Below are 17,087 nucleotides of genomic sequence, written 5' to 3' on the forward strand. Positions count from 1 at the left end.
AATAAACACTTAGCAGGTATGTCAGAAGGGACGGTGCAGTGGGCCCTCTTTCCTGCACTGGTAATTTAATGCAGGTCTGAGGGATAAGTGGGACTAGTTGCTCAAAAGCTGGATTTACTGCAGTCTCACAACTGTTGAGAATTAAACTACATGTGCTGTAAGTTAGGGGTGACCAGGGTATCTCATTATAGGAGGCTTTTTTTTTTTCCTCTCCCAGAGGCTGGAATCTTTGCTGGATTACTGACAGACTTATTTGAATGTAGACTTGGACCAAATAATCTTCTGATAAGTTGACCATAAATCCTCAGTAAAATAAGCTTGGTGTTCCTAGCATATCTATTGGCTTTTTGATCATTTTTATGGCTTTCCTTTGGCTGGTCAAATTATCCTTATATGCTCCTAAAGCTCCTCTGACATGGATTAAGTCAACACAAACCAATAGACCTTCATTACTTTGGCAACTGGTTTTGATTTGGGAGCAATAAATATGATGACACAGACTAGATTACCCTCACTGAAGGGTTATGTGATAAGCCAGAAAAATGTCAAGGATCCGGGACTCTTTTTCCTGCATAATGTGAGAATGAATTAGTAGCAGCTTTTGACCAGCTGAAGAAAGTTAGAAAGAGAGAAGTTCGGAAATTTGAGTGAGACAGAAGCCAAGATACACCTTTTAGGTCAAGGGTGTTGATGCCAGTAGGTCTGTGAACACCCACTGTATGGCTGGCACTGTGATAGACACTAGTAGGCAGGGTGAGGGCCAAATACATGAGGAAATGAACATCGGATGTGACCTATGAATATCCTAGTGTCTAGTAAGGGAGATCAGACTAACAATGGGAACAATATTTGATGTGCAATAAAAATATAAAGGAGAAAGAAATCAGCAAGGTCTGGAATAGCTGAGAGAGGAAAATTTGGAGCTTGGAAGAAATATTTTTATTATAAAGCAACATTGTTTAAAAGATTACTTTCACTAAATTAAAAAAAATACTAAAAAAAAATTGGAGAAAAATAGTATAATGAACAAATGCATACTTTTCACCTAGATTTCACAATTTTGTCTTTATCTTTTGCTATTTTTGTTAGGTCTCTACCTATAAATATGAATTTTTTGCTGAATCTTTAGAAAGTAGGTTGCAAACATTAAAACATTTTACCATTAAATGTTTCAGCAAGTATATACTAAGAAAAATATTTCCTTCTACAACCACAAAGCTGGTCTCACGTTCAAGAAATTTAACACTGATACTGTAATACCTAAGGAACCCTATGGTGCAAATATTTAAGCTCTTGGTGCTAACTGAAGGGTTGGCAGTTCAAATCTACCCAGCAGCTCTGGCAGAAAAAGACCTGGTCATCTGTTTCCATAAACATTACAGCCTAGAAAACCATATAGGACAATTCTCTTCCATCACATGGAGTCACTCTGAGTTGGAATAGAGTTGATGGCATCCAACAACAACACCATCAACTATAATATCATAAACTACCTATGTTGTTGTTGTTGCTGTTATGTGCCGTCGAGTCGGCCCCGACTCATAGCGACCCCTCCTTGGGTTTCCGAGGCAGTATTACTATGGAAGTAGGATTGCCCAAACTTCCTTCTGATATTCAATCTATATGCTAAGCAAATAATCCGAGAAGCTGGACTATAAGAAGAAAAATGTAGCATCAGGATTGGAGAAAGAGTCATTAACAACCTGAGATATGCAGACGACACAACTTTCCTTGCTGAAAGTGAGGATGACTTGAGGCACTTACTGATGAAGGTTGAAGAATACAGTCTGCAGTATGGATTACATCTCAATATAAAGAAAACAAAAATCCTCACAACTGGACCAGTGAGCAGCATCACAATAAATGGAGAGAAGATTGAGGTTGTCAAAGAATTCATGTTGCTTGGTTCTACAATTGATGCCAATGGAAGCAGCAGTCAGGACATTAGACGACTTGTAGCACTGGGAAGGTCAACCATGAAGGAACTCTTTCAAGTGCTGAGGAGCAAGGATGTCTCCTTGAGGACTAAGGTGCACCTGACACAAGCCATGATATTTCCAATCACCTCGTATGCATGTGAGAGCTGAACAATGAATAAGGAAGACCAAAGAAGAGTTGATGCTGTATTGGTGAAGAATGCTGAAAATACCATGGACTGCTGAAAGAACTAACAGATCTGTCCTGGAGGAAGTGCACCCGAAGTGCTCCTTGGAAGCAAAAATGGCCAGACTTCGTCTCACCTACTTTGGTCATGTTGTAAGAAGGGACCATTCCCTGGAGAAGGATGTCATGCTTGGTAGGGTGGAGTGTGGACGAAAGAGGGGGAGGCCTTCAACGAGATGGATTGACATGGTGGCTGCGATGATGGGCTCAAGTATAGCAGGGATTGTGGGGCTGGCGTGGGATTGGGCAGTGTTTCCTTCTGCTGTGCATTGGGTCGCTATGAGTCGGAAACGACTTGATGGCACCTAACAACAACAAACCTATATTCGTATTTCTCCATTTGTCCCAATAATGTCCTTTATGATTTTTTGTTCTTTTTTGGGGGGGTGGGGTGGGGAGAGGGATCTAGGACACAATCAGTTGCATTAGGTTGTCAGTTGTCATGTTTTTTAGTATGTCTTAATCTCAACAGCCCCTCTGCTCTTTTAACTTTTTGTCACTGAAAAGTCTCTTGCTTTGAACATTATATATATAAAATCAATTGACATATTTATCAATCACCTTCTAAAATCTATATACTATGGAAGAGATAGAGTATAAGGAAACTCAAATAATTTTCTGCCCTGAAAAACCTAGATTGGTAGGGAACTCTTGGCATATAGAGGCATGCATCACTTAACCTCTGTTCTGGCAGCATCCAATTGCATATATATCCCAGGGCTGGGGTATCCAGGTGTCTGAGTGCCAAGACACCAGAACTTTGTCTCGAGGTCAGAGACCCACTACTACATGTGACCTGAAAGCTACCTAGTCTTTGGTGATGAAGGCCCAGGCCCGAACTATCAACCTGGTCCCCCTTGGCTCCTGCAACTAGGTGCCATCATGCGAATTGTGATCCATAGAGACAAGAGAACGAAACATTACTGGGTCCTGTGCCATCCTCAAAATCGTTATTATGCTTGAGTCCTTTATTGCAGCCACTGTGTCAATCATCCCCCACATCTTGACTGGTGTGGTCTCACAGGGTTCCGATGAAACAGCATGTGCCCCAGGTGCCCCAGCCCTACCTCAGGCATCCTCATCCCCCTCTCCCACCCCATCCCCTCCCCTGAAGTTCTCACAACCAGGCAAGCTTGCCTTCCCTGCAGCTAGCTTAGCAAAGGCTGCCATAGTCAGGTGGGACTTGGCAGAGTGCTCACCCGAGGCTCTGCGGAAGGAGCCGCAACAAGATGCACAGCAGCCCCCAGGCCAATGCACCCTGGGAGCCCCACACTCTAAGGAAACAGGTATCCACACAACGTCCAAATCATGTGATGTCCTATTTCATAGAACCTACCATAGGTGTTAAGCAATGTATACCTGTAGATAGAAAGAGAATTAAAAATACAGAGCTAATACACTTCAAGTAAGTGCTCAAGGCCACAAGTGCTAGGAAAGATCAGCAGAGAATTTACATGAAATTGCTCATGTGGTTCTGGCCAGTTGCTTCATTTAAGGGGAGGAAATAAAGTTTTAGAATGGTGTCTGGATGGCTTATAATGTTCAGGTTGTGTAAAAACTTTCCTCCCAAATAAGGAACCACTCCCCATTCTACTTTGTCTCCTTTTGTGGCTCTTCATAAATACCCCTTTTTAAAACTCCCCAGATGTCTTAGTTTCTCAGGCCTGCTGTAACAAAATAACACAAAGTATGTGGCTTATCTGAACAGAAATTTATTGTCTCACAATTCTATGACTCTGAATACCAGGTGTCAGCAAGCCATGTTCTCTCTGAAAGCTCTAGGGGGAAATCCTTCTCTCTGTCTCCAGGTTTATGATAGCCCCAGGCTTTCTGTGGAAGCTCTGGTGGTGTAGTGCCTAAGGCATTTGACTGCCGACTAGAAGGCTGGTGGTTCAAACCCACCAGCCACTCCTCAGAAGGAAAGTTGGGCAATCTACTTCCATAGTAATACCGCCTCAGAAACCCAAGGAAGGGTCGCTATGAGTCAGATTCAACTCGATGGCAGTGAGTTTAGTTTGGTTTTGATTAGGCATTCCTTAGTTTGTGGCTATCTTCCCTGTCTGTTTGTCTGTGTCTCTTCTCGTTTTATATAGGACATCATTAAGACTTATATTCTGGGCCTTTAGTTAGCAACCACAATTTTCTGGAATGAAGAAAGAGAAGGAGAAGAAAAGAAAAAGCAAGTGTGAGTGTTTACTCAGTTTTCTTGGACAAAAATGGACCAGGATCAGAGACGGGTTACCCAACAAGCAAGGTAAGCATGGGCTTACTTGTGCTTACTTACTAATCTGCAGTGAACAATTGTACAGAGCTTTCAACACATCTTTGATGTAGTGAAAAACACGTGAAATTAACCTTGCTTTACTGGGTACTCTTTTCCCTTCAAAGATTATAAATTTGAAAAGAAGCTTTGATTCTATAGGAAGATGCTTTGAGATTGGGAGAAAGACAGATGCCAGCCATACCTAGAAGCGGAATCTTTGATGCTTTGATGTGGTGAAAAATGTGAAGTTGCTCACTATAGATTAGTAGGTAAACACTAGTGAGCCCATGCTTACTTTGGTTATTGGGTAATCTGACATTGGCCAGCATAATATCTAGTAGTCCACCTAACAGAGATAAAAATGTTTCACCTGTAGAGAACAACAGCTCACTGTTTCGTATTTTGTTTTTCCTTTTAAAATCAGCTCTCAGATCTCCTGCTTGTATCACCTTCCCATTCTGGATATTAGGGCCAGGGTAAGTAAAAACAGACTGTGGTTAATGTCACAAAAAGGACTAATACCTAACGTTCTTCACACCCATTTGTTTTGTGAGCATATGGCTGTGGCACTGACCTCTAAGTTGGAGCTAGAGAGTGAACTGATTCAGTTCCTCTGTCACACGTGTGCTAAGGTTTATACCCTCAAACCTGTGAAAGCCGGAACCTATGTAAGAAACCTGTCAGAGAAGGAAAATTCAAGTCTTTTCCACTAAGATGAGCACTCAGACTGCTCCCTGTCAAAGGCAGAAAACGCAAAATCCCAAAAAACAAGTCAGTCCCGTCGAGGTCTGGCTGTCACAAGTTTCACTGTATTAGGTACTGATCCCGAGAGGAAGAAACTGAATTTTGATAATGTCGATAGTTCACTGTGTGTTGCTGGAAAAGCTCTTCAACTTTTAATCCCTTTTGTCAAGTTGGTCCAGTGCCTTCTGTGAGGCAGATGCAGTTCTAGACTCTAGGGTGACAGAAGGAAATAAAGCAGACAAATATCTGCCCCTTAACGGAACTTCCCTTCTAGTAGAAGAGACACTAAAAGTATACACACAAAAACTAAACTCATGTCATATGTATTTGAGAGAAGTAGGACTGATTGTGATTTAAAGAGGATGGTCAGGGAAGGCCTCTCGGAGAAGAGTGACAGAACAAAATAAGACCTGCCTCGTAGAGTGTTATGGGAATTAAAATGGATTCCGTGTGTACAACACCTAGTAAATCCTTGACACAGGGTCAGAATAGATGGCAGCTATTATGTTTAAATAATAAATTTAGAAAAGTATAATGAAATATGAGTTGGAGATTCTGTGATTTGGTTGAGAAAGGGATCATTTTTATTCATAAGATTTTGTGTTCCAAGAAAACAATTATATTACTTACATTACCTACTGAAAGCAGTGTGACTAAACATCTGGCTTCATCTATGCTTCTGCCTAAAATCTGGTATCCTAAGTAGTAGAGAAAGGAACTCTGGTAGCACAGCGGGTAAGACATCTGGAAGCTAACCAGAAGGTCGGTGGTTCAAAGCCACCAGCTGCTCCATGGGAGGAAGATGATGCAATGTACTTCATAAAGATTTATAGCCTTGGAAAGCCAATGGGGGTCATTATGAGTCAGAATTGACTTGATAGCAGTGATTTTGGGCTTTTTGGTTTTAAGTGGGAGAGAGTTCATCACACATCAGGGCAAAAATTGAGACCCAATGCCTAGAATGGAAGCAACACGGAGTGTTTTCTCACCACTGTACTTCTAGTAAGAACTGTGCTCACACATAGTAGGAGACATTGATTGTTCAGTGGTAGAATTCTCACCTTCCATGTGGGAGACTTGGGTTCAATCCTAGGCCAGTGTACTTCCTGTGCGGCCACCATCCATCCGTCAGGGGAGGCTTGTGTGCTGCTTCGCTGCTGAACAGGTTTCAGTAGAGCTTCCCGACTGATAGGAAGAAAGGCCTGGCAATGTCCTTCCACAAATGAGCCAGAGAAAATCCTATGGATCACAATGGTCCACTCTGAAACTGATCATGGAGATGTTACAGGACTGTGCAAAGTGGTGTTCCATTGTGTTGACAGCAATATGACAAAAGGCCCACACATCTCAAATTTGAGAATAATTGAGCTCTTTCCCTAATGGTCCATAAGAGGACACCTGTGTGAAACAGGTTAATGGTTTAAATGAGAGCTACCAAATATATGTCCTTTTTCTAGAATTCTTGTTGTTGTTGTTAGGTGCTGACAAGTCATGTCCAACTCATAGCGACCCTATGCACAGCAGAACAAAACAGCGCCTGGTCCTATACCAGCTCCATGATTCTTTCTATACCTGAGCCCATCACCACTGCCACCGTGTCAGTCCATCTCATTGAAGGCCTTCCCCTCTTTTGTCGACCCTCTGCCTTACCAAGCATGACATCCTTCACCAGGGAATGGTCCCTTCTGACAACATGACCAAAGTATGTGAGATGAAGTCTGGCCATTCTCGCCTTCAAGGGGCATTCTAACTGTACTACCTCCAGGACAGACCTATTAGTTTTTCCAGCAGTCCGCGGTACTTTCAGCATTCTTTGCCAACACCACAGCTCAAAAGCATCAACTCTTCTTCGATCTTCCTTATTCATTGTCCAGCTCTCACATGCATATGAGGTGATTGAAAATACCATAGCTTGTGTCAAGTGCATCTTAGTCCTCAAGGACTAAGAATTGGTTCCCTTTTTTTAATCTCCAATGTATCCACACCAAGTTTCCACAGTAGCTCTCTTCAAGGCTGGAATGGCCTGACATGGAAAGCCTATTGGAAGGCTATGGATCACAGTTTCCAATGTTGTGGTCCCCTGAGCTGTCTCATGTCGTCCTGGCTTTTCCATCCTCAGGCTATTGTGATGACCCTCAACGAGTATAATTATAAGGAAGGAATTGTAATTGCTTGGAATTAATGAGAAAGACTTTGTGTTGGATTCCTTCTTTTTCCAATGAAACATTTCAAGTGCTGCTAACTGCAGTCTTACACCATCCTTAGCCGGGGAGGGCCTGAGCTCACCATTGTTTTGTGCTCAGCCACCCCAGGGAGAGCTTGTATGTTTTCTGGGAGAAGCAGAGCAGCCAGATGAAGAGATGGGGCAGTGCCAACGAGAAGCCAATACTCAGTGTGCAGTTCACATCCCTCCTCCCTCTGTTTGCTGTTGCCTGTCTGCTGTTATGAGGGAAAGGGATGGGAGCACTGTGATATCCATTGCTTCTCCACATTATAGCCTCTTATTTGGTAAAAGGAGCATGTGGCTGGATCCCTCCCTCATTGAGCCAGGACATTTCCATGTCCTCTCTTTTGACTTTTTACCACCTTATTTTCCTCCTTATAAATATAAAGTGGACGGTGTCTTTATGGTTGAAAATTGGCTGCTGCAGCAATATTAATTTTAAAAACAAGAGTTCTGGCACATATTCAATATTACTATGGAAACGCCTGTTTCTAGCAATCCACTGATAAGATATAGTTCAAGGATTCAGGTCTGTGTGGGAGGTTTTTACCATTCTCCAAAATGAGGATCTACTTGTGACAACAGTAATTCCCAAGAACTGCTCTCCTCAATTTTCTATCTGGAATATTCCTCTCTGCGTTTTTTTGTTTTGTTTTGTTTTGTTTTTGCAGGGGGTGGGGGATGGGCAATAAGGTGAGAACGAGAGAGTTGTCTTTATTTTGCTTTATATATGCAGATGTAAGATAAATATTCTAACCAGCTTTTTTAAAATACAGCACATTTAAGGTGATTTTTCCATTAATAACAATTCCTCTAACCCTACATAACAGTCTTACTTAACTATTCATGTAACACTGAAACACACACTCACATGCGAACTCATTGCAGAAACTCACACTGTGAAGCTGGAATATAACCTGTAATCAACTGGCATATTCAAACATTTTAACTTTCCTTCTTAAACTAGCTCCACATATTTCTACATTACTGATACATGGGGAGCTCTGGTAGCATAGTGGCTAAGGCACTTGACTGCTAACCAGAAGGCTGGTGGTTCAAACCCACCAGCCACTCCTCAGAAGGAAGGTTGGTCAATCCTACTTCCGTAGTGATACTGCCTCGGAAACCCAAGGAGGGGTCGCTATGAGTCAGGGCTGACTCGACGGCACATAACAACAACAACAACAACTGATACATGATAAATTTCAAGAAGAACTTGAAGTAATTCACAGTGTTTTCCAGAAATTAGTTTTCAACCCCAAACATGTCTGCTGTTTATTTTTTTATTGTTAAAAATTATATTTAACATAACATTGCCACTCCACATTTTTCATGTGTAAAATTTAGTGATACTGATTGCATTAATTGTGTTGTGGCTACTGCTTTAAACCACAAGCACACTTCTGCTGGTTTTAGAAAAAAACGCAGGCATTAGAGAATACAGGGTCTCAGAGTGGTGCAATTTGCACACTCAACTAACCAAATGGTTAAAAGTTCAAGTCTACCCAGAGATACATCACAAAAAGGCAATCTACTTTCATCAACTTGATGGCAACTGGTATGTATATAGAGAACAGGACTGAAAAGGTGGTAGCAGCAGCATCAGTTTTTTTGTTTTGTTGTTTATTCTCTCTTCAAATCAAAGCTTTAATGTTTTCACCTCCTTTTATTTGGAAATGTGAGATCACGTTTCCCAAGAAATCTTGTAACACTTCCTATTTTTTCGTGGCAACTTCTGATGTGTTTACTGTTTTCACATTCTACTGAACGCTGTCATCAGCTCTAAATAGATAGATCCTGATGCTGAAGGAAGAAATCCTCTCTCTCTCTCTCTTTTATTATTATTATTTCCAAATAGGCCAGTTCATTTTGTATTCTCAAAGTTAGATGAACTGTTTAGCAATCACTTAAGGAGGGAATAGTGGATCCTGATGGGCCCAGATTACACAAACTTCTGGCAGCTCCAAATCATTTCAGTGAGAAAGTAACAGCGGTGGGGTGTATGGACTTCACCGGGTGACACTGTCAGAGGGGGTGACACCAAATGATTATCTATAACATTTTTGTGTAATGTTTCACTAGAAATCTATTGTTTGCTTGTTTAAATAAAATTATCCCTGTAGTTAATTATAAGGAGCTCTGGCAGTGGTAGTGGTAAAGGCATTTGGCTGTTAACCAGAAGGTTAGTGGTTCAAACCCACCAGGTGCTTCATGAAAGAAAGATGTGACAGTTTGCTTCTGTAAAGATTTACAGCCTCGGAAACCCAGTGGGGGTCACCATGAGTTGGAATCAACTTGAATTTGGAGTTTGGTTTGTAGCTAGTTATAGGAGCTCTGGTGGCATGGTGGTTAAAGCATTGGGCTGCTAAGCAAAATGTTGGTGGTTTGAACCAACCCACCAGCCACTCCATGGAAGAAAGATGGGGCAGTCTGCTTCTGTAAAGATTTACGGCCTTGGAAACTCTATGGGGAAGTTCCACTCTGTCCTGTAGGGACACTATGAGTCAGAATTGACTCAATGACAGTGGGTTTCGTTTGGTTTAGTAGTTAGTTACAATGACAACAAAACCTTCTCCATAAACCCAGCTTACATGTATAAATATACCTACAAGGCTAAAACTCTGTGCTAATTTACTTTTTGAACTTTCTAATTGAGAGCTCTGGTAGCATAGTGCCTAAGGCATTTGACTGCTAACCAGAAAGCCGGCAGTTCAAACCCACCAGCCACTCCTCAGAAGGAACTTTGGGCAATCTACTTCTGTAGTGATACTGCCTTGGAAACCCAAGGGGGGGTCACTATGAGTCAAAATCAACTTGATGGCAGTGAGTTTTTTTATTGTAGTCAGAGCTGTTATTATTACTCCATTACAGTGAGGCTTTGAATTACAGAGTCTCATCTGCACATACTACAAGCACGAGCTGTTGTTTTCTTGCTGCTTGTGTTTTTATAGTCACTGAGTTTGTCAGATTTTCTGGTGTTTTTGCTACAATATTGTGGTAATTAGCACTTGTGAACCTATATCAATAAATTTTTTGAGAATAAAGTAATAATTAAAGGAAAAGAAGAAGAAAAATCAACAAAGGCTTTTGCTCAGTTACTAATAATGTAACTGATAACATCATTCAATGTAGAAAGATTTTACAAAACAATTTTGTTGTTAGTATTCATATAATCTGAGGAATATTACATATAAGCCATCTACAAATATATCACTTACTAATCTATGGTTAACATTGGTAATAAACATTACTAAGGATTCTGTATGATCTGGTATGGGAGAGGGTCCGTGGAGAGGAGGAGTGTCACCGTGAGTTATTACACTGAGTGACATCAACCATAATGACACGGATGGGTGGTTATGGGTTGCCCACACTGTTCTCAAACCCAACTCTGACCACTGACTTTCATGAGAGTAATTGCTAGGTGGTAGGGCTTCTGAAACCCAAACTGGACAAGAGAAATGAGCCAAAGGTCGAGTCACAAGAGTGATAAGAGAACAACCATCTATGGAATTCTTATTTGTGGCTAAGCACCATGAGCAAGTCCTTATATACATGAACACTGTAAGCCTCAGAAGAATGTTACAATATGGGAGTTATTATCCCAAAGTTAGGGAGCTATTGTGGCACAACGTTTGAGCACTCAGCTGCTAACCAGAAGGTTGGCACTTTGAACGCACCCAATGGCTCCTCAGGAGAAAGACTTAGTGATGTGCTCCCATAAAGATTACAGCCTAGAAAACCCTACTGGGCAGTTTTACGCTGTCACATTTGATAGCTATGAGTTGAAATTCAATTAAGTGGCACCTAACAACAACAACAGGAGCTCTGATAGTGTAGTGCCTAAGGCATTTGTCTGCTAACCAGAAGGCTGGTGGTTCAAACCCACCAGCCACTCCTCGGAAGGAAGATGGGGTAATCTACCTTCGTAGTGATACTGCCTCGGAAACCCAAGGAGGGGTCACTGTGAGTTGGGTCCGACTCGACGGCATATAACAACAACAACAACAGCAACAAAAACATCCCCATTTTATGGATGAGGAACCTTAGCATACAGAGGCTAAGTATACTCAAAAAAGGGGAAAAACTGGATCCAAACCCATTTCTGTCAGTTTAGGAAGAATATGTTGTTTCCAGAATCCCTTCAGAAGAAACAGTATGAAATTCCTTTCCTAGAATTAAAAAAAAAAAAAAAAAAAAAAAAGCTAATGTATCGTTGCAGCATTGCTCATCATGCAAGAAAATTCAAATGAGTTTTGACAGTTTCACTTCAGAATGTTACACGGTAGCCTTGCCTTGTGTCATATGTAGGACACAAACTAATTAATGTTTCAGAATGAACCCTCTTTAGGGGGAAAAAATTCAAACATTAAGTTTATTCTACCGATCAAGAGTTCAAGGTAATCACTGTTCAAATTAATCACATATCAAATACATTTTTAAAAGATATTAATGGGAGAAGTGAATACAGATTGCAGCATAAGTCATTTATTTAAAAATAATTTTACATCATATGTGTAATTAATTTGGAATATTAAGAAAGGTTGTTCAAAGGTGCAGTGTTCGAAGCACAGCCCATCCAGACGGGCCAGGCCTTAAAGCCATGCTGTTTTTCAGGATAGTCCCTCACTTGCCACTGTCAGTTCATGTGTCACAGCCATTTCAACTACCAAAGGTCCATTTTGGTGCTGTATATTTTAAACACAGATAAAGAATAGCAGACCAAACAAAAGAGGGGCCTTTCAATCATGGGAATTCAAAAGCACAGGGCCTTTAAGGGGCGATTTCAAAACCCTACTCATTCAGCTTTACTCCAAAGCTTCATGACATGCCCTATTTGATATAGCTGGGGGAACTGTTTCATCAAAAATTTTATCTGAGGCTTAGAATTGGAATGTTAGGTTTACATGTTGTCTCTCTTGGTCATACGGCAAGGTACAAAGAGAGTTCTAGTTTATCTTTCTTAAGTAAATAGAATTAGGGATAATGATATATGACATGTTAGTAACTGTTAATACTTTCAGGAAGAAGCCTTGGTGGAGTGGTAGTTAGCTTGGCTGCTAACCAAAAGGTCAGTGGTTCAAACCTACCAGCTGCTCCATGGGAGAAAGATGAGGCATTCTGCTTCTATACAGATTAACAGCCTTGGAAACCCTATGAGGCAATTCCAATCTGTCCTATAGGGTCATTATGAGTTGGAACCAACTTGATGGCAATGGGTTTAGTTTTTGTTTTAATATTTTTCTGTGTCTGGAGTTTACTATAGACTTTGCTTGTGTATTTTCTATTCATTGAGTTTCATTAAGTCCCATCCTTTGAAGTAGATATTAATATCCAGTTTTTAAGTGATGAAAATGAGTCTTTGAGAGGTGAAGTAATGCCAGTATTTACACAAGTAAGTGGCAGAACTGCAAAACAAACCAAGGCCTCTGCCTCAAGAAGTCAAGCTCTCAACCACCTCATCACACACTCAGGAGTGGCAGTGATGGGGCTGTGAATTTGCTTTTTCATTTTTACCACATTTCTGAGAAGAATGAAGAAACTGTAGACAAGACAAGGATTGTGGTTCCTCAGAGGTCACAGGATGGATGGAGTGGACCAGCACTGTTTTAGCAGATTATGTTTCTCAGGCCTCTGCCCATGTCTCCCCTTCCCTCTCGGGTTCCACCCTCCAAAATGAAGGGTGCAATGTAGCAGATGAGACTGTCTTGGTTCCCTTAATTTCCCCAGTGTAATCAGCCTCAGAAAGACCCAGAAAAGTTCAAAAAACAGAGGCAAGCCAAAGGATTTCTCTCTTCTCTGCATGGGTGTGGATACCCCTAGCTCACTCATCCAGAAAAACAGCCATTTACTCCCATAGATGACACAATTTATTTGATGGTTTAAAATCAAGTGAACATCTAGGAATAAGAGTAGGCATTATCTAAAGGTCCTCAGATAATACCAAGGGTTTTTGCTGGTCAGATTCCAGCTAACCATCTGTGTCTCGTGCTTTTAACTTTTCAAGGCCCTATCTATAGCTCTATCTGTTTTTCCCCAGCCCACAGTAATCTTAATAAATAAAAGATGTAATTAGAAAAGGATGGCCACACAGTATGACTGGAGCTCTCACCCTCTAGTTGAGGTAAACCGTTTTTCTCCAAACCTACTGAATTCTATGAAATTCTATTTGCTGTATTCATAAAGCACCAGTAACCAGAGGATGAAAATCTGTCATGACTCAGAATTTTCCACAGTAATGTGAAAGTGGAGAGTGGGAAAGTGATTGTTTCAAGCTATCTAATAGCACCCTACATCTGAATGTTCTCTATCCTTACTCATTGCTGTTGAGTGAATTCTGACTCATAGTGACCCTGTGGGAAGAGTAGAACTGCCCTACAGGGTCTCCAAGGCTGTAATGTTTAGAAAAGCAGACTGCCACATCTTTCTCCCATGGAGAGTGGGCTGATTGGGCTGAACCACCGCCCTTTTGGTTAGCAGCCTAGCACTTAAAACATTTTGTGACCAGGACTCATGAACGTTCTCTAGGAACCTGAAAATAACTTTTCCCAAACTGAATTCATTGTCTTTCTACTCAAACTTGTTTCTGCTCATGCACCAAACACTAGTCAATGATATCTCAATTCACGCAGACATTCAAGGTTGTTGTTGTTGTTATGTGCCGTAGAAACTACCTTTCCTATTTCCTGTCGTTGACTGATCCTCCCCAACCCTGCATAATCACACATGGAGGGATGCTGACTCTAACTCAGAAAACTCAATCATTTTTTTTCCCTTCAATTCTCACTCTATTGCTAAATTTAGATATAGGTCATGACTAATAAAATAAACTTCTATTTTCCTTACCTTCATCTTCTCCACTCCCACCCATCCTCCACCCATAACCAGAGCCAAATTAATAAAACACAGATCTGATCACGTTATGTTCTTGCTTAAAAATCCTCACTTACTTCCCACTGACTACAGGACGGTATCCAAATTTTTAACTTGGTATTCAAGTTCCTTAACAAGATTAATTTACTTTGTAGTTTTAGCTCTCCCCAACTCTTTCAATCCTTTCCAATTCAAACATACACATTTGTAGACAACATTTTGGTCACACTGGATTATTTACTCTCCCCAAATTCTTAATATTTTTATATTCTCTTTCCTTTTAAATTTCAAATAGAATTTTCTACTTGATATATTTAAATGTCCATTCATCCTTCAAAGAACTATCACATGTCTCATTCAATTGCACTCCACCTAAGCCCAATACAAGGAGCTCTGGTGATGCAGTGCCTAAGGCATTTGACTTCTAACCAGAGGTTGGCAGTTCAAAACCACCAGCCACTCCGCAGAAGGAAGATGAGGCAATCTACTTCCATAGAGATTTACTGCCTCAGAAACCCAACAGAGGTCGCTATGAATCAGAATTGACTGGATGGCAGTGGGTTTGGTTTTGGTTTAGTTATAGTCCAACACAGTTAATTTATGATAACTAAACTAGTATATATTTAGAATGTATTGTTATTACTTGTATATGCATCTATCTCCTCCTCTTCTTCCATCCACAGAATCCCAGCTCCAAATTCCAAACTTTGATTTATCTTTATATTTTCATTTCCTACTTCAGTACAAAGCTCATAGAAGATGGTCGATATATATTATTGAATGAACAAACCAACTAATGAACCACATTTGAGCAAGTCTCACAGTGAGTAGACCCAAGACAACATTAGGAAGAGATTCCAGTACTGTATCAATTATATAATGGTTTAAACTAAGACAGGGGAGGGGAAACTAAGGCTAGCAAGGATATAGAAATTTCTCCAGGATGTTAAAATAAACAAAAAATTCCATTTGTAGCAGCAGATTGGTTTGGTAATGAGAGTTTGGGGTGATGGGTCATAAAAGAAAGCTAAATGAGAAAGCAAAAATGCTTTCCAGAGGAAGTATTCCTTTGAAAAGTAGTAATTCAAATAACAACTACTTCCTGCCTTTAATATTTGAATGGAACTAAATCACAGTTTCATGGTACCCACTGTAAACTGATAAGAGTTCAGATTTGCAAACATATAATAAACATTCAACAAACAATTGAGTACAAGTAACACCCCTGAGAGGCCAGCACCCAGCTCCTCCTGACAGGATTCTACCTGCCATTTTCTGTTTCCTCATATTTGGGGTCAGCTTTGAGCTCATGTGCTTTCACAACCATTCAATTGTCGTACTGAATCCAAATCAAAGTGATGACTATGGAAACTGCCTGCAAAACCAGCACATCACAGGCTGGCCCCTGACTCTGGATCTTTCCCACGATGCCTAACTAATTTTATTTATTTCCTTTCCCAACAAAAGGCTGTAAAACAACAATTCCTTCAGTCCAAAATCAGAACTTTTGGCAAGGGAGGGAAGAGAGGCTGAATAATATGTTCCTATGACTTTAGATATATTTTACAAATGTGCGTGTGGGTTCATCTTTTGCTCTTGATGTCACGTGGTTAATTCCTTCACTTAGCTTAAGACACAAAGTCAATACAGTAGACATTTCATGATATACTTTCTCTGATTATAGACCTTAGATGGAGATATGTGGTCATTTTCACATGATTTAGATACAAGAAAATCTGGCTTCCCTTTAGTACCTTGGTCTTTTTTACAATATTGAGCAATGCCCGCTTGCTCTGGTTGGTAGGTTTTCATTTCAGGGTAGTTCCTTGATCCTGAACACTTGTCTTGTTCTGTAATTTACATCACAATTATTTCAATCCTTCCAGTTGGCAGATGACTTGATCTCGGACATTTTCACTGCAATTGGCTCAGTGACGTTAGCCTTGTTATTGATCCTCTTTCTGGCAGTTGTGGCTTCTGTTGTAGCCTCCAAGAAAAGAGCAACTCAGGGAACTTACAGCCCAAGCTGCCAGGAGAAGGAAGGCTCTCGAGTGGAAATGTGGAACATCATGCCACCACCTGCAATGGAGAGGCTAATTTAGGAGAATCTTGACCGTGGAGAAAGGCATCTACATGTGGTGAACGTGACGCTTGTACTTCATGGTTTTCTGACACACCTGGAGGTATTCATTTACAACAGAGTTTACAGTGGAACTATGGACAGGATTCCTTTGGCCACGTTAAAGACTTTGATGGTGGTTCAACTTGACACGATTGTTTCATTATATTAATTAGCCATTCACAGAACAATGTCTTTGTGCCAGTAATTTCAGCCTCATACTTAGCAAAAATGCTTTCCAGAGGACAAAGATTTGGGAAAAGCTCCAGTGCCTGTCACTTAAACTCTGCAAACTGGGGACACCTCTTTAGTTTAGCTTTAGCTGGCAATGGTCATTTTTTACACAGAAACTACAGGAGAAATAGAATATATTTCTTATGCTCTCTGTAATATAATCAACTGATTTAATTCTGTACCTACAATGCGATGTGTATTTTTTGTCCTTCAATCATAAAATTCAGAGAAAGCCATGGAATGATCTATGGTTAAGAAGTGACCCAACAATGATAAATAAAAATGGGAATATGGTTGTTCTCCTTTCTGAGTATTCTTCTGTGTCTTGGGACATTACATGGGAGAAACAGTGACCTCTAGGAACATTCAAAGAGTTTGCTTTCGAATTAGAACTTTTAACTAAATCATTTTAAACCTGATTACATTTAAGTGATAAGGTTAATTAAGGTAAAATACTTCCTTAGATA

General features: G+C 40.5%; 1 protein-coding gene across 1 annotated transcript in view; it reads left to right on the forward strand.

Annotated features, from left to right (window-relative positions):
* CRB1 (crumbs cell polarity complex component 1) overlaps positions 1 to 16,369 on the forward strand; it is a 315,639-nt gene extending 299,270 nt beyond the window's left edge. The window contains exon 12 of the mRNA XM_042780974.1: positions 16,154 to 16,369. Coding sequence (XP_042636908.1) covers positions 16,154 to 16,369 — 216 coding nt within the window. The remainder of the gene's footprint in view (positions 1 to 16,153) is intronic.
* The last annotated feature ends 718 nt before the right edge of the window (positions 16,370 to 17,087 follow it).

This window comes from Orycteropus afer, unplaced genomic scaffold, assembly GCF_000298275.1.
Source record: "Orycteropus afer afer isolate SDZICR_OR568_19922 unplaced genomic scaffold, OryAfe1.0 scaffold00075, whole genome shotgun sequence".
In the NCBI taxonomy this organism is placed as follows: Eukaryota; Metazoa; Chordata; class Mammalia; order Tubulidentata; family Orycteropodidae; genus Orycteropus; species Orycteropus afer.